Source organism: Neolamprologus multifasciatus, chromosome 14, assembly GCF_963576455.1.
Source record: "Neolamprologus multifasciatus chromosome 14, fNeoMul1.2, whole genome shotgun sequence".
Classification (NCBI taxonomy): Eukaryota; Metazoa; Chordata; class Actinopteri; order Cichliformes; family Cichlidae; genus Neolamprologus; species Neolamprologus multifasciatus.
In genome coordinates this window covers 36,987,916-37,009,915 of record NC_140452.1, presented here as the reverse complement: position 1 = coordinate 37,009,915, position 22,000 = coordinate 36,987,916, and the positions used below count along the sequence as shown (strand labels likewise).

At 44.4% G+C, this 22,000-nt stretch overlaps 1 protein-coding gene across 4 annotated transcripts in view; it reads right to left on the bottom strand.

Annotated features, from left to right (window-relative positions):
• Window positions 1-6,033: 6,033 nt before the first annotated feature.
• The window catches only part of sgsm2 (small G protein signaling modulator 2), a 113,171-nt gene continuing 97,204 nt past the window's right edge, over window positions 6,034-22,000 (bottom strand). For 3 of the 4 annotated variants that reach the window (XM_085184689.1, XM_085184688.1, XM_085184690.1), the window contains 12 exons: window positions 20,517-20,685; window positions 19,957-20,021; window positions 19,062-19,207; window positions 16,866-16,994; window positions 16,593-16,775; window positions 14,278-14,658; window positions 14,009-14,133; window positions 11,772-11,854; window positions 11,566-11,675; window positions 11,393-11,489; window positions 11,115-11,282; window positions 6,034-9,649 (listed from right to left, as the gene is read on the bottom strand). In XM_085184689.1, the coding sequence (XP_085040815.1) occupies window positions 9,561-9,649; window positions 11,115-11,282; window positions 11,393-11,489; window positions 11,566-11,675; window positions 11,772-11,854; window positions 14,009-14,133; window positions 14,278-14,658; window positions 16,593-16,775; window positions 16,866-16,994; window positions 19,062-19,207; window positions 19,957-20,021; window positions 20,517-20,685 (1,745 nt within the window). In that variant the 3' untranslated portion in view covers window positions 6,034-9,560. The remainder of the gene's footprint in view (window positions 9,650-11,114; window positions 11,283-11,392; window positions 11,490-11,565; window positions 11,676-11,771; window positions 11,855-14,008; window positions 14,134-14,277; window positions 14,659-16,592; window positions 16,776-16,865; window positions 16,995-19,061; window positions 19,208-19,956; window positions 20,022-20,516; window positions 20,686-22,000) is intronic. The other variant, XR_014877927.1, reaches the window with a different exon arrangement.

Genomic DNA, 22,000 nt, shown 5'->3' with positions numbered 1-22,000 from the left:
GTGGGGCAAAAAAGTATTTAGTCAGCCACCGATTGTGCAAGTTCCCCCACTTAAAATGATGACAGAGGTCAGTAATTTGCACCAGAGGTACACTTCAACTGTGAGAGACAGAATGTGAAAAAAAAATCCATGAATTCACATGGTAGGATTTGTAAAGAATTTATTCGTAAATCAGGGTGGAAAATAAGTATTTGGTCACCTCAAACAAGGAAAATCCCTGGCTCTCACAGACCTGTAACGTCTTCTGTAAGAAGCTTTTCTGTCCCCCACTCGTTACCTGTATGAATGGCACCTGTTTGACCTCATCATCTGTATAAAAGACACCTGTCCACAGCCTCAACCAGTCAGACTCCAAACTCCACCATGGCCAAGACCAAAGAGCTTTTGAAGGACACCAGGAAAAGAATTGTAGACCTGCACCAGACTGGGAAGAGTGAATCTACAATAGGCAAGCAGCTTGGTGTGAAAAAATCAACTGTGGGAGCAATCATCAGAAAATGGAAGACATACAAGACCACTGATAATCTCCCTCGATCTGGGGCTACACGCAAGATCTCATCCCGTGGGGTCAAAATGATCATGAGAACGGTGAGCAAAGATCCCAGAACCACACGGGGGGACCTGGTGAATGACCTGCAGAGAGCTGGGACCAAAGTAACAAAGGTCACCATCAGTAACACACTACAACGGCAGGGAATCAAATCCCGCAGTGCCAGACGTGTTCCGCTGCTGAAGCCAGTGCATGTCCAGGCCCGTCTGAAGTTTGCCAGAGAGCACATGGATGATACAGCAGAGGATTGGGAGAATGTCATGTGGTCAGATGAAACCAAAGTAGAACTTTTTGGTATAAACTCAACTCGTCGTGTTTGGAGGAAGAAGAATACTGAGTTGCATCCCAAGAACACCATACCTACTGTGAAGCATGGGGGTGGAAACATCATGCTATGGGGCTGTTTTTCTGCCAAGGGGACAGGACGACTGATCCGTGTTAAGGACAGAATGAATGGGGCCAAGTATCGTGAGATTTTGAGCCAAAACCTCCTTCCATCAGTGAGAACTTTGAAGATGAAACGAGGCTGGGTCTTCCAACATGACAATGATCCAAAACACACCGCCCGGGCAACAAAGGAGTGGCTCCGTAAGAAGCATTTGAAAGTCCTGGAGTGGCCTAGCCAGTCTCCAGACCTCAACCCCATAGAAAATCTGTGGCGGGAGTTGAAAGTCCGTTTTGCTCGGCGACAGCCCCAAAACATCACTGCTCTTGAGAAGATCTGCATGGAGGAATGGGCCAAAATACCAGCTACTGTGTGTGCAAACCTGGTAAAGACCTATAGTAAACGTTTGACCTCTGTTATTGCCAACAAAGGTTATGTTACAAAGTATTGAGTTGTATTTTTGTTATTGACCAAATACTTATTTTCCACCCTGATTTACGAATAAATTCTTTACAAATCCTACCATGTGAATTCATGGATTTTTTTTTTCACATTCTGTCTCTCACAGTTGAAGTGTACCTCTGGTGCAAATTACTGACCTCTGTCATCATTTTAAGTGGGGGAACTTGCACAATCGGTGGCTGACTAAATACTTTTTTGCCCCACTGTATAAGAAGAGTAAGAAAATAAATATACACTTTAGGACTCTGGGTAAAGGGATCAATAACAATTTAAATTTTATAATTTACAGTTTGATGATTTAAAGTCTCACACAACCCGTCAACAGGGGAGGGGGCGGCTGCTTCCAAATAGAGCACATTTCATTTATAATGTTGTAAATCCAAGCCCATCATGGATTCATGATTTGAATCCTGGGTTGTGTGAAATCCCAGAAATAAACCCTCGACAAAGTGAATCTGTGAACTAAGGTGTAGGTCTGTTAGGTTATGTTGTGGTGATCCTCGAGTTGGGGGATTTGTGTTCATACTGGAGTGCAAAATTAAAACCAATGTAAGATGGACGAGAAAAGTTCAAAGCCATCAGGTGCTCAGTTTAGAAAAAAGAGAAAAGAAGAGGAGAAACGAGCAACAGATACAGGTAAGCAGATGTGTGATTGGATAATGGCAGGTCATCCTGAAACAATCAGAGTCAGAATACTTTATTAATCCCTAAGGAAATTATGTGAGTTACAGTTGGTCCAAGAAGAAATGGTAAAAATAGCAACAGTAACAGACTAAACTCCAAACATTACATCATGTTACAGATTTTAATATTAATTAGTTATTGTCAGTTGTTGATTTGTCCTGTTCTCATTGTATGACAAATTATGATGGCTGTTTGGTAGCTGTTTGCATACAATGCATACTCTCTCTCTCTCTTCATATGTGTGTTTCTCTGATGAAATTCAGTATGGTTCCGAGAATAGTTTTATGTCAATGGTTAATCCTTAGTGTGTGTGTGGTGGGGGAGGGGGGAGGCGCCAGAAGGTGTGTTCGCTCAGGGCGCCAAACAGGCTAGGACCGCCACTGCTGCTGAGAAGGTGACTGGCTGCAGACTCCCATCTCTGCAGGACCTGTACACCTCCAGGACACTGGGGCGTGCAGCTCGGCTCACAGCTGACCCTTCTCACCCTGGACACAGTCTGTTTGACCTGCTCCCCTCAGGCAGGAGGCTCCATTCGCACCAGCACCTCTCGCCATAAGAACAGTTTCTTCCCCTCTGCTGTTGGACTCATGAACAATAACCGTATGACTGTTCCCACCACTAACACATGACCCTACACTGTGTTCACTGCATCATGCCATGTTTGCACTGATCACCACCTGCACTCATGTATATATCTACTTAGCACTTTTAATTTTAATTTTTACGTCTATTTAAGCGTTGTCTGACAGTATGTTTGCACTAAGTACCGCAGAAATTTCCTAATGTTGTAAAATTGCTCAACATTTGGCAATAAAACCCTGATTCTGATTCTTAAAATCATGTTTTCCCTCTGATGAATCTGATTAAATTCCAATAATAATATTCAGTACTTACTTTTAAAAGTTCACTCTTAAACTCCGCTTCCACCGGTTTTTTCGGCAAAATTATCCACACCCACCGCCACGCTATGAACTCTGGGATATGTTGGGTCACGAAGTCTACACCGCCACATCCTTAAAATTCAGGGAAATGAAGGACACATTTGAAGGCCGCATTTCAGTAGTGCAGCATTCGATACTGTTGACCATAATATTCTATTAGAGCGATTAGAACATGCTGTAGGTATTACAGGTATTGCACTGCAGTGGTTTGTATCATATCTATCTAATAGACTCCCATTTGTGCATGTAAATGGAGAGTCCTCTTCACACACTGAGGTTAATTATGGAGTTCCACAGGGTTCGGTGCTAGGACCAATTCTGTTTACATTATACATGCTTCCCCTAGGCAGCATCATTAGAAGACATAGCATACATTTTCACTGCTATGCAGATGACACCCAGCTCTATCTGTCCATGAAGCCAGATAACACACACCAATTAGTTAAACTGCAGGAATGTCTTAAAGACATAAAGACTTGGATGGCCACTAACTTTCTGCTTCTTAACTCAGATAAAACTGAGGTCATTGTACTCGGCGCTGAAAAGCTTAGAAATATGGTATCTAACCAGATTCTTACTCTGGATGGCATTACCTTGGCCTCCAGTAACACTGTGAGGAACCTTGGAGTCATTTTTGACCAGGATATGTCCTTCAACGCACATATTAAACAAATATGTAAGACTGCGTTCTTCCATTTGCGCAACATCTCTAAAATTAGAAATATCCTGTCTCAGAGTGACGCTGAAAAACTAGTTCATGCATTTATTACTTCCAGGCTAGACTACTGCAATTCATTATTATCAGGATGTCCAAAAAACTCACTGAAAAGCCTTCAGTTAATCCAAAATGCTGCAGCAAGAGTACTGACAGGGACTAGAAAGAGAGAGCATATTTCTCCTGTTTTGGCTTCCCTTCATTGGCTTCCTGTTAAATCCAGAATTGAATTCAAAATCCTGCTCCTCACATACAAGGTCTTAAATAATCAGGCCCCATCTTATCTTAATGACCTTGTAGTACCATATCACCCTATTAGAGCACTTCGCTCTCGCTCTGCAGGCCTACTTGTTGTTCCTAGAGTATTTAAAAGTAGAATGGGAGGGAGAGCCTTCAGTTTTCAGGCCCCTCTTCTGTGGAACCAGCTTCCAGTTTGGATTCAGGAGACAGACACTATCTCTACTTTTAAGATTAGGCTTAAAACCTTCCTTTTTGCTAAAGCATATAGTTAGGGCTGGACCAGGTGACCCTGAATCCTCCCTTAGTTATGCTGCAATAGATGTAGGCTGCCGGGGGATTCCCATGATGCATTGAGTTTTTCCTTTCCAGTCACCTTTCTCACTCACTATGTATTAACAGACCTCTCTGTATTGAATCGTATCTGTTATTAATCTCTGTCTCTCTTCCACAGCATGTCTTTATCCTGTCTTCCTTCTCTCACCCCAACCGGTCGCAGCAGATGGCCGCCCCTCCCTGAGCCTGGTTCTGCCGGAGGTTTCTTCCTGTTAAAAGGGAGTTTTTCCTTCCCACTGTCGCCAAAGTGCTGCTCATAGGGGGTCATATGATTGTTGGGCTTTTCTCTGTATCTATGAAGCGCCTTGAGGCGACATTTGTTGTGATTTGGCGCTATATAAATAAAATTGAATTGAATTGAATTGAATTGAATTTCGAGCAGCCTTCGCATTGGGACAGCCTTCGTCGCGTCAATCGGCCTTAAAATGCGGCCTCTGCAGACCCTGAAGTGGGATACAGCCATAATAATCTTGATAGTTGAGCTCAACAGTAGACTGACGACCTGCGTCCGTTACAGATGAACAGCAGCCAGAATTGTTTTGTCCTGCAGTGGCCACAAGTGATGGTAAATTTGATTCTTTTTACTGAATCGAGTTTTAATGAGTCACTCACCAAAGTGAATCGGGTTTTTTGAGTCATTTGATTCACTGAGTCAGTTGACCAGAGAGTGCCAAAAATGTACATTTTCACTCAAACTTAATTTGTTTCTCTTTTCATGTAAATCCCACTGCTAAGATGAATGATTCTAAAAAAAAACAAAAACTATTTTATAGAGCAAAAAAGAGCAAAAACATTTCTAAAATCAAGCAATTTCCTATCAAAATTGCTTAATAAACATTTATTTTGTTTATTTTTATTTTATTGGTATTTTCCTTAAATGTGTTAAATATATATTTTCTCATCTAAATGTCCACTGAAATGTGAGCCAGGGGGCGGTAATGCGCCTTAACATTGGTTGCCAACCAAGAAGAAGAAGAAGAAGAAGCTGTGAGCCAGGAGGGAGGGGGTGAGTAGCTGAAATGTGCTGTTAGCATGTTAGCAGAGCGATGCTACTGTGAACCAAGGAGCTATTGTCTTGATGTGAGCTTCTACTCAGGGTTTTTTCTTCCAGTTCAGAGCAGAAATGCTTTTGTTACGATACTGGATGTTGTGTTTTTCTCCACAATTTTAATTATAAGCTAGATACATTGCTGCTAACAGCAAAAGGGATGAGTCAGTGAATGAGTCAGTTGGGCTTGTGAATCAGGATTCATGAGTCAGTAAAGTGATTCTCGAGTATTGAACGATTCGTTCATGATTCGCGCATCACTAGTGGCCACCGTAGCTCGGATTATGCGCTCGAGTTTGGAGGGTTGAGAAAACAGGTTGACTGCAATCTCCTGACAGCTAGTGAGTAACGGAGCCTTTGTTTGCCATCCAGTTAAAAATATCAGCTTCATCGTGTAATCTTACTAATGTTATGTGTTCCTGACAAAATACATTTATTGTGTTTGACTCTCTGAACTATTAAAGCTACGAGCAAACTTAACTGCTGGATGGCAGCCCACTTTATTTCTTTTCAAGGATGGGAAATGAGAATAAAATGCTGCCCCCTCGTGGTGAGGCGGTCAAGGTGTATTTTTTGCAGAGCAAACGGTGTTTTTAACCTTAAGTCAGTGTAGACGTCATTAAAAGTGTCCACACGTTAGCAAGAAAAGCATAAAGGAAGGAGAGCAGGCGGCTCATGAACAACTTCTTATTTAATAATACATTACATTCAAGGCAAATGATACACCCTTACCAATACATATTCAGCAATGCAATCGTTGGCTCCCTACATAAATAGAAATTTGAAATCTCGAAGTCAGTGCACAACATTAAGAGAACACTTAACAGTCAATCTGTAACATGGTCTGCACACATTCTGCATTTCTGCACAGTACACACCTCTGGCTAGTGCTGCTAAAACCAACATAAAAATAGATCTCAAAATAAGTTATATGTGTATTTGTATATATGTCGTGTCTGTCTTCATAGAAATATTGGGCTTTTGGTTCATATGTACAGCAGTATAGACTTTGATGGGTTTCTCAAACGACAGAAATTGCACAGTAGTGAAAGAATTCAAGAACAACATTTCCAAAAATATTTTACACAAATAGTAAACAGTCAGTCTTCAAGATGCAGTATGAAATTGCACGTTGTCGTCACGCCACAGAGGGGGCTGTTTCAAGGCTTTGGTACACAACGTCCTGATCGGAAGAAAAAGCACGGACCCGATTCCCCCTCCCAGCCTCCGCGGCGGCGGGGAGGAGGGGCCGTAGCGAGGTCCATCCAATGCCACGGCCTGTTCCTGGGATCAAACTAGCAATCGGAGAGCAGGATGACTACAGTACACGTTAGGATCGGGGAAGACTCTTGGCACTTGAATCACAGGTGCGGGTCCGTGTCGGACGACCGAGCGTGCGCGGTCGCGTTGGACGGTTTAAGGAGCGATAAAGGGTCACACTGAGAAGACGGGAGAGCAGGGAGGGTGTCAAAAAAGCATCCGACTCCCTTCAGATACGTGAATGTGCTGTTACTCTGAAGCCAACACCAACACACGGTAATACTGATCCACTGAACACGAGTGATGGCATTAAAAGCAGCTTCTTCTCAGATTTCTGTTGTTTTTTCTCTAAACCTGGGACTGTAAAGACAAACCCAGTCCCAGTCTCAGAGGCTGGACTTCGGCTTCACAGGGACAATTGCAACCACTTCTCTGGACAGTGCTCCTGAATGCAAAAGGAAGTCGAACAGTCTTCGTGGTGCCTTCAGGTCAGCGTGCATGTTTCAAAGGAAATTACTGAAAGGATGTTTCCCGAGAATATTCTTTGCTGCGAAAAGTCAAACAAGCACTGACCGCATCCTGCATCCTCGTGTCTCGCCTTCTATCCCGTATACTCGATCTGGTTTGTTTGTTCCCAGGGAATGCCTAATAATGTGTGCTTCTATTTCCTGCAGCTTCACCCAACAACATTTCAACACAGATCTGAAACGGACATTTACTTGTAGCTGGTTATTGGAGCTTTCACACTATAGTTCTGTTGTGTGATAGTTAAGGATCCTGTAAATTTAAATGTTAATCAAAGATTATCTGAAATAATTATACTCCAGGAAGTCTATCACAAAATTAGCTCAACTACTTGTCAGATTAGCGAGAGATCCCCAACAATCAGACAAGAACTTCCTTTTAAGTCTCGGCGAACCAAGAAAGGTACATGTTTCTGACTAGCTCTTAAATACTGTTTTTAGTTATGAACAAGCACTACAACACTAACTCGATCCTATAATTGTGACGTCTGCTAAACTACAGTCCAGCTGTTTGAGGTTTCCTGTGATTTTCATTCTTTTGATAAAAATATCCAAACACTGCTACATAAATCAGTTTTTAAATTTTAATTCAACGAATCCTAATTAGATCAGTTTGTCTTCTTAAGCCGGGCTCACACTGTGCGATTTTGTCAGTCACGCGATTCAGCTCCTGCTCAAACTGCACGATTGACTCGCAGAGGTTCGTAGGTCACGATGCAGGTCTCACACTGTACGACCCGATGCTCTGATGCGACCCGAGTGCTCACACTGTGCCTCCATAAAATGAAGGTTATAACAAAATTCTGTCGCTCGCTCTCCCTCTCTGTCTTTCACTCACACAGACACGCACACCACCATCAACTTTGCTAAATTGCTAATGAAAAACATGATCAGCTGTGATTGAGCAGCGATGTCCATCCAACTATTTTCACGGTTGTTGTGGTCGCGATCATTTTGTGAGGCCACATCGAAAAGGCTCGGATGAGCTTTCCAAAGTTCTACAAGTGCCTCCATCGCTTGTGTCCAGATCACACGCTGCACAGCCGTGCTGCGCCGTCTTTTTCGCTGACATTCGTGTTTGCGCGTGCGCAGTGTGAGAAACTGCGGCGACACCCTCGCGACCAAGCGATTGATGATCGGGAGCTGGTCGTGAGGTGTTAATCGCTTCTCGTTACCCCGCGTATACTACACGACGCACGATGAAGGCCAAAATCGGGCCGATCGCCAAAACGGTCGCACGACTCAAAAATCGTCTCAAAATGGGCCAAAAATCGCACAGTGTGAGCCCGGCATTACTCTGCCTTTGAAAACTCAGTCTCTGTAGGCTCAGCGAAGCCAGAAATAGCATGTTTGGTATTTTGTAACGACCCCGACACGTAAAGTCGTTTCCTAGTGTTTCAGTGTCGCTGGATTCTTCACCACCTTTCTCCTGCTCACCTTGGATGTCGGTGACGTTGTGCCGGAAACATTTGGCTCTCTGAACTTGATGAGCAGCCACGAAAAGAGCTAAAAACTATTTAAACTGATTGAGATAAGTTGAGGTGCAGCTCTCAAACGTAGCGGTGGCCCTTTTGAAATCGCGAGGATAAGGAGGAAGGCTCATGTGCTTGCGTTTCCTGTTGTGCTCTGGGAGTAAACATGCTTCAAACACTGACCCACATGTTCAGAAAAGCTGGCTGCAATTCATCCTGAGTTTCTAAACGGTCTGCCCGCTCGCAGGCTCCTCCGGCCCCCACAGATCGTGGCGTGGCCTTCACAGGGACCGCGAAGGACCCGCTCACAACAAAGTGCAAGTAAGTACCTTGGGCTGTTACTGAAAAAGGCAACATTTGTGTCATAATGACTTTGTGGACAAAAAGAAAAGAGGGGGTAAAAACACACATGCTTGTAGAAAACACTCATGAAAAGGTCGTTGGCACAGTCCATTTGGTCACTGATGAAAACGTCTTCGTGGCGAAGTCTTCTGCTGTGTGTACATCCTGCACTCTAGTGGCCACAGATGGCACTGCATGGACAAACACAAACACTGAGAGGCGTCCAACATGTTGTCTCAGAGTCGAGGAAAAGAGTGCGACTTTAGAAAACGAGTTGTGATAGTGTGTGTGTGTGTGTGTGTGATTCATGCACGCAAACTCTGCAGGACTGGGGAAACTCAAGAATGCGTTCACAGTGTGATCAAACTCACAAGCATGCAGACAAATCCACATGTCCGAACAGGTACCATGGGCATTCCACGTGAAGGGCAATGTAAACAGATCAGGGCCGAGCTCCAAAGCCGCCCCGTTCCCGGGGCCTTCATCAAAGGGACGCCTCGACCCCCCGGTGTGGCCTGGGGAAGTGGAGGCAGGAAGTGCTCTAGTTTCCAGCAGGGTCAGACACTCTCCCTCTGCATCCTCCCTCCTCTTCTCTTCATCACAGTTACTTGTTGTCCATCAGAGACTGGACTTTGTGCACCAGCTCACGTGCTACCTTCAGGATGTGCTGGACATCATGCCGCTCGGCCATTTCTGTGGATCAGACAGGCTGTTAGAGAGAGCTACCAATATGGAAATACAGCACAGCAGCTAACTGATGAGCCCTGAAATTAGTTTGAACTAGAGATGGACCGATCCGATATTACGTATCGGTATCGGTCCGATACTGACGTAAATTACTGGATCGGATATTGGAGAAAAATAAAAAATGTAATCCGATCCATTAAATATCAAAAAAGCACCTCACAAAACTTGCAACACAGCGTAACTCGGCTCATAACCGTAGCACGTCGCAGCAGTGTGGTCACGTGATAGAGCAGCTGTGTATTTGTAGCGTCGCTACCAAACCAGCATTTCATCTCCGAGGAAGTTTTCCCAGAGAGAAGTAAAGCAAGTGTGTAAGTTCATCTCTGAATGTTTGTAAAGCATTCCCACGTTAAGCTTAACAACAGATATAAGGAGCGACTGCCTCTCTCTCTCTCTCTCTCTCTCCTGCTGCTACTTCAATCATGAAACTGATCAATAATCAGCTGATCGTCTCTCTTCTTTGTTTTTGGCCCATTTTGCACCAGAAAGAGGAAACCAGCGGCTGAACAACAGCAGCACGTTTAAGCTTGATAAGCTGTTGTTAGACTTTATTTAATATTATTTCTACACCAGGATCTTTTTCTACAGCTGACGTAACTGTGCAGGGGCGGATCTAGCAAAGTTTAGCCAGGGGGGCCGATAGGGCATGAACAGGGAAAAGGGGGCACAAAGACATACTTTTCTTTCTTATTCTCATTTAAAATGTCGAGCTTTTAATAAATAATTATCTGACTCTTACACCCAAAGTTTTAATCTGATGTAAAATATATAGAAGTCCATTACTGTATATAGTAACTGTTAAGTCTAACATACCCTAGTAAGCTATAGTACTTTTTCCATCTGTGCAGTTCTGTTGAAGAAAGATGTTGAATCTATTTAAATATTGTAGAAAAATAATTTGATGCTGTGCATTTTTTTTCACACTGCATCAAATTAAAGTTGATTACGTCGATTAAGCATCATGAGGTGGGGGGTGGGGGGGGGTTTATTAGATTGATCAGTTTTGCTGAACTATGAAATATTTTGGGTGCAGTGTATTTTTTACATACAGGTCTAACAGAATAGCTTTAGTGTTGTTGTTTATTTAAACTTGAGTATGAACTTATACAAAATGCAGCGAGATATTAAAACGTTTTATTGATTAAAAAACTCTATATCGGATTCATATCAGTATCGGCAGATTTCCAAATTTATGATATCGGTATCGGACATAAAAAAGTGGTATCGTGCCATCTCTAGTTTGAACTATGCGTGTTTGTGAGGAAGCCCCCACAGGTACAGGGAGAACATGGCAGCGCTAACGGCCACGCTGACACAAAGCTTTCTACTCACTGTTCAGACTTCAGAGCACTTCTCTGATCTCCAGCGATGGGCGTGGCAGGATAGTAACAGGTATGAATGTGCGTCCTACCATTAAAGAATTTAATGATGTCGGTGAAGTCCATGTTGTTGTCCACGATGATCTCACGGTAAACCGTGACCAGCGCCAAGGCCAGGAAGAGGACGAAGTGCTGCGAGGAAATCCTGGGAGCCACCCAGATCACCTCCCACACCGCGAACACGTCGTCGTACAGCAGCTCTGCACACAGCACATTAACATCATCGGCATTTCTAAAGAGCGCTTCTCAACACGCACGCTTTGTCTGCGCGCGGAAAACAGAAACGTGAGGAGGAGGACGTCGCGTTCACCTCTCTTGAAGTCCAACAGGAACCACCGGTAACAGAAGTAGAAGTGAGTGTAATCTCCGTTCTGCTGCATCAGCTCGAACAGCTCCGAGTCCAGGATCTGCCATCACACAGAACACCAGCTGTTAGCTGGAGCGTCTCTCGCTCTCTGATACTCACTCTGCGAACATCATCACCTGGATCAGTGACCTCATGTTGGCAAAGTGCGAGTCCATGGCTCCACCATTAGGGAAGTTCTGACTCATCCTCTTCATCAGCTGAGTGAAACAGCTGTAGGCCAGGCACTCTGACACACAGTTAATGATCATTTATTGAATATTTGTTCTGGAATAAATACTGTCGCAGAAATGAAAACAAGCGTTCTGCTGCTGCAGCTGCTCACCATCATCCAGGATGACCATGAGCGGAGCGAGGAGGTCACACATGCCCTGAATGTAGCCCATCTCTAAATGCTCCCACACATAGCTGCCAGGAAGAGAGAAAGAGAGACAGACTAAAGAGAGACGGACTAAAGAGAGAGCACACATCGTAGTTGTTGTAAATGTTGGTGATTCGTTCTCCACGAATAAAACGCTAGAAACTGGAAATAACACAAACACGGCTCGAGATAAAACCTGCTTCTTCTCACTCTGTAAAATACTCGCCTCCACCTTCTGCACCTACTCATCACCAGAGATGGGCAGTAACGCGTTACTGTAATCCGATTACTTTTTTCAAGTAACGAGTAAAGTAAGGGATTACTATTGCAAAAACAGTAATTAGATTACTATTACTTTCCCGTAGGAACGCTGCGTTACTGCGTTACTAAAACCGTGATTTTTTTGCGAGAATGTCTCATGACAGTGACGTAAGCGAGTGCGACGTTCGTGACAACAGCTGTGTGCAGATCAACAATGGATCATATATCGAGTGCAGAGAGAGTATGAGCGTGCAGCGTTTAAAGCGTGGAAGTACTGACCTTACTTTGAGTTTGATTCCATAAAAAGTGACAAAAACATTAGTGTCCGTTGTGCGTGGGAAGAAAACTTCTTTTTACAGCGAAAAAAACCCCTAAACTTCCGAGCAAGCACCGAGTAGCTACGACGTAATGGGAAACTCACAGAGAAACTCGCGGATTCTTCCACTGACCGCTGCACACCTGCACCAGGGTAACCCTCCGCCTACCCCACTCCTGCTTTACAGGTGAAAATAGAGCAACAGCACCGCTAGTCTTTGACTTTATTTATTTTCTGCTGTGTTTTACTTGCATCTATTTGAAAGACTGAGTGTAAACACACAAAATATTTTATTTTATGTGCTGGAATGTGCAGAAAATAGGTTTAAACGTTAAACTAATTTCTTCTAGTCAGAGAATGTTGCAGATAATTTAATTTTTTTTTAAGATCTATCACTATATCACCTATTCAGGTTGTAAATCGTGTTTTTAAAAAGTAAATGGTAAATGGACTGGTTCTTATATAGCGCTTTTCTACTCATCTGAGCACTCAAAGCGCTTTACACAACTTGTGCATTCACCCATTCACACCCATTCGCACAAGCACATCTCTCTAAGTGCTTTATAGCTAACATTCACACACATTCACACTCCGATGGATGCATCGGAGAGCAATTTGGGGTTAGTATCTTGCCCAAGGATATTTGGCATGCAGACTAGGCGAAGCCAGGAATCGAACCACCAACCTTCCGATCAGTAGATGACCTGCTTTACCACCTGAGCTACAGTCACCCCCTAACTAAGTAACTAATTACTTTTTAAAATAGGTAATCAGTAAAGTAACGGGATTACTTTTTGGGGGAAGTAATCAGTAATTAGTTACTGATTACTTTTTTCCAAGTAACTTGACCAACACTGCTCATCACTACACAAGTAATCATCTAATACTCCTGTACATACAGTATTCAGCAATGAATTTAAAAGTGAAGAGAGTAGCCAAACCCTCAGAGTACGTCTCAGCTCTGCAGATCTGCAGTCAGCTCACTGCCCACTCTGACACTTCTTAAACAAGCAGCTCCTCTGCAGATGATCAGCTGTTTTACAACTACTCACAAGAATTTGTGAGGTCTATAATTGATGGCTTTTTAAATAACGGCTTAATTAATTCCACCTTAAAGGCCTGTCTCACATAGCCCTGGCAGCCCTGGCTGCATGATGCCATTTAGCACTGAGGTCCATAAAGTAGTCTTGGGTATCAAACATGGGTTAGTACTGAGCTGTCTGTCACTGGAAGCTGCGGACAGGCCGAGCATCGCTTCACCAGGAAGCAAGAACAGATCCGTTCACTGCACCTGACCCTGGATCAGTTTTACAGCCTTCTTACTAACAGAGACCAGCGCCTGCGATGCCACACCAGTTAAACCACGGAGCGATACGGATGCATTTCTTTGATATTCAACGGTAGCAGCTGTTAGTAAAGGCTGACGGAAACGATTTGATTTTGTTTACAGCAAAAGAAACCAACCTGTCCTGGGTTTATGCGACTACCTGACTCATCACGTGACACGTCGAGTAAAACAGGTTTGTCTCTCTGCTGGAAAGCTGCAGTTTCATTTTTTCACTCAGTGATTTGATCGTCATAAAACAACAGAAGGATCTTCTTGCGTCTTCAGGTCTTTCTCTACCTGCACATGATGTTGCGGAGTTTCTCCAGGTTGCTCGTGGTGAAATAATAGTAGTTGCGATCACAGCGCTGGACGTCTTTGTCTATTCTGTGCAGGTTGAGGGCGACCGTGTCCAACAACTCGATCTGGAACATGAAAAATGGTTTTCTGCTCAGTGTTGCTGCTCAGTGTGTCCATCGGTTGGTGTCACTCACCAAGCACTTTGTTCTGATCATGTGGCATCAATGCAAAAAACAAGCCCGGACATGATGTGTGCACACTGTACGTACTGTATAGGAAGAGAGCGATGGTGACGTCCCCTCAGCAGCTGCTCCGCTGGTCACCAGTTTGTCCAGCTGACTGCACAGCCTGTCCTCCGTCAGAGAGTCCCGGCACCCCTCACTGGGAGTCCTGCCGTCCTCCGCGCCCCCGCCCTCCTCCTCTGTGCTCTGACCGTCATCGATACTAGACAGGATCTGGGAGTGAGCAGAGGTCACAGAGTAGTTTCTAGAGGAGGGGAGCCCTGAGTCGGGGGAATCGAATTCTACCAGAGGACGCTCTTCTTGTGGGAGGGCCACGGGGGGCACCAGGTTGGTCATTGTGGGGGTGCTGTCCTCTCCGCTGGGGGTCTCCTGGCTTCCTGCATCCTGCTCATCTACAGACATGAACACCTGAAAAGGGGGCGGAGGAATCAGAAGAGATTCCCACGATTAAATTCACTCCAGTTTGTTTATATTGTGCCAAATTACAACAACAGAAGCCTCGAGGTGTTTATGTAATATAATGTGTGATTAAGTAAATCCCAAAAGGTTAACAGACCTCTCTGTGTTGAATCATATCTGTTATTAACCTCTGTCTCTCTTCCACAGCATGTCTTTATCCTGTCTTCCTTCTCTCACCCCAACCAATCACAGCAGATGGCCCCGCCCCTCCCTGAGCCTGGTTCTGCTGGAGGTTTCTTCCTGTTAAAAGGGAGTTTTTCCTTCCCACTGTTGCCAAAGTGCTGCTCATAGGGGGTCATATGATTGTTGGGTTTTTCTCTGTATCTATGAAGCGCCTTGAGGCGACTTTTGTTGTGATTTGGCGCTATATAAATAAAATTGAATTGATTCTGTTCACCTGGACGTTCTCAGTGGGAGAAACGTTTCATCGCTCATAAACAGCACATTTGCACAATGAAACTAGCACCACTGAGGGAACGATGGGCTGTGAGGTCAGGTGAGTGCAGCCCTTCCCCAACTCTCTGTGAACGCTACCTATGATCACCTCACTGTTCCTTCAGTCGGCTGGTTTCTCCCACTGACAACGCAGATTCAGCCTTTTGGGATTTCCTGACTGGACGACTGAGCATGCAACCTAACTATGCATGTGATTCATCGACTCACTGACTGATCTTTCATTCTTTGTGCGGCTGCTGCATTTTGCAGCATTGTTATCAGATCATCTGTCAAACACTGTTGCAGCCTACTTTTGTAGAGTGAATCTTATTTTGCTTGTTTGCTTTACAGAAACCACTCACTGTCCAGGTGAACATTAATCATACTTCAGTCTGTTTGTGCCAGTTTAATCTCTTTAAAAACGAGTCAATATATCCGGATTTTTTACTGATTTCATCTTATGCAGAAACACTGAGTGTTCTGTTATCACTAAAAGTTGTAAAATGTTGTATCACTAAAATATCATTCTCAGTCAGTTGTTATTTGTTATGTGTTTACAGCGCCCTCTGTGGTTGCTCCAAGTAATGCGCTTTAGAAACGGCTTTATTTTGAAACAACTTTATTGAACAGGAAGTCAGCGCAAGAAAGGCAAAAAGAAGGGAAACATATCGGCACAGTTTATGGTGGCCTGTTGGAAAAAATACTGTTTACATCTTCGGTTTATGGTTGTATCGCCGGTATGTACTTAAAGTATAAGTTGCAACTTTGTTTTTTGTACAATATGTTGCCCGCTAATGCAGTATTTGGCTGTAAAGCTAGTCCTTTTGTTAAGCTAGCTACCCGCGATTTTGGAGGTCGTCTGGGATAGCATCAGTAGTAGTTTAAAAAGTTTACATAATTAGACATATGCTATGTAGTAGCATTGTGGTATATAAATGTATATTATGCTGCACATATGTATGTCATGACTGTATTTTTTGTCTTGTTTTTAGTTTTACCCTTTTGAATATCAGTAAACCTGTTGACGACGCTCATCGGTCTTCAGAGTGGTGATATAAGAAAGGTGTTAACGCCCCTGCATCAGACATGCACCCATAACGGCACACTGAGACGTGCACCGTCTATAATTCAGCCACTAACTTGTTTTATTGCTCCGTCCGTGGAGGTTTTAGTTTGACGTCTCAAAGCTTAATGCACAACAACACAGGCTGAAATGAAAACAGATAATAACGGAGCTCACGCTGCAGCGTCTGCTGCTGCTGATACCAAATGAAGCTCTGAGGATAATATAAAGCTCACCCAGACAACCCAACAAAGACTTTGGATATTGCTTGTGTGAAGCTCCCCTCATACAGCAGATATTCAGATTCTTAATAACGTTTAATAAACTCTCCCAACTTAATAAAGTGTCTCGCTGAGTGGAAGCTATATTGCTCTGAGCCCTTCACCTCATTGCTGAGCGTGGAGTCTCTGTGGACGAGCCGCAGGACGTGGCTGTCGATGCTGCTGCCCGAGGAGAGCTTGGCAAAGATGGCCGACTGCATCTCCTTCTCCCGCTGCTTGACGATCACCTCGCAGGCCTTCCACTCCCGCATCACCTGCTGGTACCGCTCGCTGATCTTTGCATCGATCTTCACACAGAGTTTTACTAAGTTCAGGGCAAATTCAAAGACTGTGTGTGTGTGTGTGTGTGTGTGTGTGTGTGTGTGCGTGCACTGTACCTTAGTCATCTCCTTTTTGCTCATGCCAAACTTGTAGTGTCCCAGAAGGAAAGGCCACACCTCCTTTCTGATTTCATGCTGCACTCCACCGTAATAAACCAGCCGGAGCATCTCCAGCTCCTTGTAGTTCTGCACACACACACACACACACACACACACAGGAAGTGCATCAATAATGGAAGCAGTGAAGAGTGATGGAGCTCCGTACGGGAGCAGACGTGGATTAGAGCGGAAGATAAACGACACAGATATGAATAGAGTGCAAATGAGTAACGATGACTTCGTTGGAGCTGATGAATGATTACGGCGGCGGCTTTAATAGCTGCAATGGTATCACACGGAGACTTCGTTTCACTGAAACTCATTAACTTTTCATTAGAGCGAAGGAGAGAGTGGAGACAGCAGGAGCAGTGCACCATCCTCCACTTTCAATTAATATGCTCCATCAGCAGGTGGATGATAGATGAAAGCGAGGCTCACAAAGTTCAGCTTTGCTATACTTTGTGTTAATAACTGACTTTACAAACACAACAGGTAATAATGCTGGTTTATAGCACCGTGCAGGAACACGCTGGTGGATACTCACACCGAGCATGGACACAGTCACACACCGGGGTCTGCAAACGTCAGCTTCAGACCGCTCTGACTGCTCTACTCAGTGTCAGAGCTTTCTCCTCCTCCTGGCTCAGGAGACTCATGCAGCTGCACACATACAGCTGGCTTAAGCAGAGCTAACATCAGATTTGAACTTAAATACAATAAGTGACAGACTTTTGCTTAGAAGAGCCTCACGTCTGTCCACACAGTGAACGACTTTCAGCTGATTAAAGGATGTCGCTGGGATCGTTACAGTCAGCCTTTTGTCCTCGTCTCAGACTTCATAGCTTCTCGACCATGTTTCAGAACAGCTTAATATTTCATTCATTCATTTAAAAAATTAAATCAATTTCCAGCTGTTAACAGTTTAATGACATAATTTGTTTGGGCTCTATTTTCAGTTCTGCGTTTGATGCTCTAGTAGCTGTTATGCAGCAGGACAATGCGGGCGTGTCGATGTGCACAAACACACTTATGTTCACTGCATACAGCTGTCATGTGTAACGGGGTGCATTCAGAAAAGCGCTGACTGTTCATCATATTGTTCCAGCTGTTTGTTTCCTTTCCTGTTGTCTTCATAGCTTTTTAGCTTCTTATCTGTTACTTGTTATTTGCACCTCTGAAGCTCACTGGGAGGTAAATAAAGCAAACCGTGCCTGAAACTCTGGATGTGTTACTGAGATCACGGTGGGAGGAATTATTTCCATCGCTCAGGAGGTCGACCGGGTCAGCGGTTGAATCCCAAACTAACCCGTCTGCATGTCTGAGTATCCTTGGGAAGGAGGCTAAAGCCCATCAGTTGCATTAAACCGAGGAATTAGTGGTTCCTGGTTTCCACAGAGCCCAACGCTCAGATTCAACAAAATGTATATTGTAGGCAAGAAGTTTCATTAATTAGTAATTTGCAAATAAGAGCAACAAAGGTTTTATGATAGTTTACACAGTTATTCAGCTTCTTCATGCTTTATGTATCCGACTTGATGAGGAAGTACAGCCCACTGCGCCTGATGAGACACGATTTCCTTCCGTTCACACCCACAGGCGCTCCAGAATCACCAGTTAACCCCACTAACTGCGTGTGTTTGGACTGTGGGAGGAAGACACGAGCAGAACATGCAAACTCAGAAAGCCCCGCCCACGTGGCGGATTCAAACCTAGGACCTTCTTCTTCCTGACGGCACTTTTTAAACCAATCAAGGGGCTGGTGTCAGGAACTATATGCACATGATAAATAAATTCCTAGTTAAGCCTGAGTGCAGCTCCTCCCACGCAGTAACCCAGCTGTGGACAGCAGATATGTGCTGTGCTAATTCTCCATCATCATCATCATCGCTCCTCATGATTCTCTGCAGAGCGTTTCTCACAGTGCGGATCAGATAAAGACGACTCGCAGAGTCCCTGCACAGCACAAAACAGCCGTAACTTACTGTGTCTTTGAGTGCTGATCAATATCCCTGACAAGATGATGACTTGGCAATTTGTGTGGTGTCTGGGTTTTAAATTTGCCATTGTGTGTGAGAGCTGGGGGGGTGTCAGACTGAGGGGGGACGGGCAGTCTCGTTATGTTGCAGGGCCTGCAGGATTAACGGCTGCACCCACCTTGCAGTCTTTCTGGTACTTGCTCCACACCTCTTTGCTGAGGCCCCCGGATGCCTCGCAGGGTCTGTCCGGGGGGACGATGTTGTGGTTGACCAGAGCTGACAGGTGAGTCCGCACCGTGGACAGGTGTCGACAGTACGCCAGCCCTGAAGGGCACATGTGCACAACAGTAGGTCAGGATGAGACTACGTGTAGCTCCAATCAGTCTTTGAAACACAGATTTCATCGTTTTTTTTCATATTTGCCACACGTGCATGTTTTATATCATCAAGCTAAGTTTTAAGATTAGACAGTAATAACCAGAGAAAATACACAATGCAGGTTGGAAATGATCGTTTCATTCATTAAGGGAAAAGTTATCCAAACTGTCCTGTGAGAAAAACCATCGATAGAGACTGTTTTTCATTTGGTGTTATATAAATAGAAGTGAACTGAGTTACACCCACGAACTGATTGTGCCGCACTTAGCGCACAATCATGTGTTTGAAAACTTAATGAATCATTTAAAACTGTGACTGAATTGTTTAATGTAACATTGATGATCTGAAACAAAACCCTCGAAGAATATGTAGAAAAATATGTAAAAGAATATGTAACCACATCAGATTTATCACATATGAGATGCAGATGGTGCACAAGGACAAAAAGCAAGAATTAGTTCAGGTAACTTGAAGGGTCGCACAGGTCAGCAGGTTCTCAATAACTTATTATGTGTGACACAAAACCTAATCTATTATTTATGAATTCTTCATTACATCACAAACATATTGAATATATGAAACTGTAATTTCATTGAAATCAAACCAACACTGAACATCTCCGTCCAGGTGGAACATTCGATACGAGGCTCCACAGATGACACTCGAAACAAAGCGCGTGAATAAAGTGTGCTTACATCCATAGAAGGCTCTGGAGACGATCTGCCGCTTCATGTTCTGGCAGAGCATCTTCAGAGGAATACTGGAGAAAGCAAAAGAAATCATTTGTTATCGTCACGTTTCCAGAAAATGGATCCGTCTCATTGATCTGTGCCTGTGGTTTCTCAGTGCACAGATAACCGTCAGTACAATCTCTCCCTGTATTACAGCCACGGTCGTCTCAGATCGCTGATACTTCTCTGTGTGATTGTTTCCACAGACAGTGAAGCTGCTCTCGGCCCGTTCGTCCTAACTCATATACACTGTGTCTATCTTCAGTGTGTCATCACATCAACGCTAAATAAATAAAACATCTCTTTTACTCTTGATGTGCACTGGTTTCACATGGCTCTTAAACACAACAATATTTAACTATAGAAATAGAAACTTTGGTTAAATTCCGTGTTTTCTTACATTTACGAGATGTGATTACTTTTATTTTCTCAGATCTATACCATGAGTCCCACGACCGCAGCTCCTGTAAGCTAATGCAACGCTGCAGGTCGCTGAAACGAATCGTGTGCAGTTTAATGCATACGTGTGAATATCTGATGGGTCGTGTATGCAGGTACAGCCAGACGCGTAGTCAAAGTTGCTGCCAGCGGTGGAGCAGGACTGGCACAGGGACTCGTGAGTGGCGACTTCAGCCTGTTGCCACAACGACGGGCTGCCTCCGAAGCCCTGCGTGTCCATCATGTCCCCGTGGTCTAAGCCAGAGAAGGAAAACGAGAAGACAGAGAGGTTTCAGTGCTCGGAGACACTTTTCTCCTCCTCTCCTCCTGTGACAGGCTAAGCCTTACATATTATGACATCAGTCCCTCAGCTCAACCATAAGTACATCATCACAATATTAAGAAATGAGGAGATGGAGAGTTTTAGACTCGTGTTAAATATGAGAGCTCGGAAAACAAAGGAAACCAAAAGTGGAAGGGGATGGTTTTGGGAAGCGGGAACAGTGCCGTGGGACAAACAGGCTGAGAGGATGCCGGTTCAGTTCATTCAGAGAGGAGGCAAGAGAGACAGCGGAGCTCGGGACGACGCTCCGGATGAACGGGAGAGCAGAAGACAGGAGGAACTGACAGTAGAGAGGACGAGGCTCGCGCTCAGGCCGTGCAGGATGCATAAAACCAGAACAAGACAAGAGACATCAAAAGAAATCCTCTCGAAACAACCAAAACAAATGGACATGAACAGGGCACACACAGGGGAGGGAAGAAATCAGAAAACATTAACAAATGCTCTTCACCTTAATTCTTCAGGTTGGAGCTGATGACCTGTCATGAATATGAAGCTGTGCTTTGGTCGTTCGATAACCCCCCCCCCATAAAAAAGTCAGTTTCAGAACCGAAAAAAGCAAAAAAGCAAAGAGAAATTGTGCCGGAGCAAGACCGACATCGGCCCCTCCTCATTTACTTTGGGACTAGACGTGACCGACAACTGGTTTTGGGCTCAGTAACGCAACCCCGCTCACACCAGGACTCCACGTCTCAACTACTGCGGAACCCCACAGGACCATAATGAGAGGGGTGGAGGACGGGGCGAGGGGAGGGTGGGGTGGTGGGGTTAGTGAAGAATTACAGTGAACAGCATTGCAGCGAATGACTGCACGGACAGAGAAGAAGAAACTGGAGAGGAGAGAGAAATCAAAAACAAACAGAGGAGACTGTGAGGAAGTCCGTCACAGATATGCAGAAACACAGTCGTTCTCTGAAAACAGGCGCAGACATGCAAACACTGCCAAGCATGTCGCAAGTGACAAAAGAAGGAGCCAAAAGAAACAGAGTGCAAAAATAAAGACAGTCACGGGCATGCTTCAACAGATAAACCCTTTTTTGAACTCTAAGGAGCATCCCAGAATGCAAAGCAGCCCGTAGGGCTAGGCGAGGACACCTGGGAACGTTTGTGTTGAAACCTGCTGAAAGACATCTGCAGTGACTATAAAACAAGCCTGCTCATCAGCGTGTTTCCTGTCTTTCACAGGTTTGTGTAAGAAGTGGATTTATCTGTGTTACTGAGCGCTGG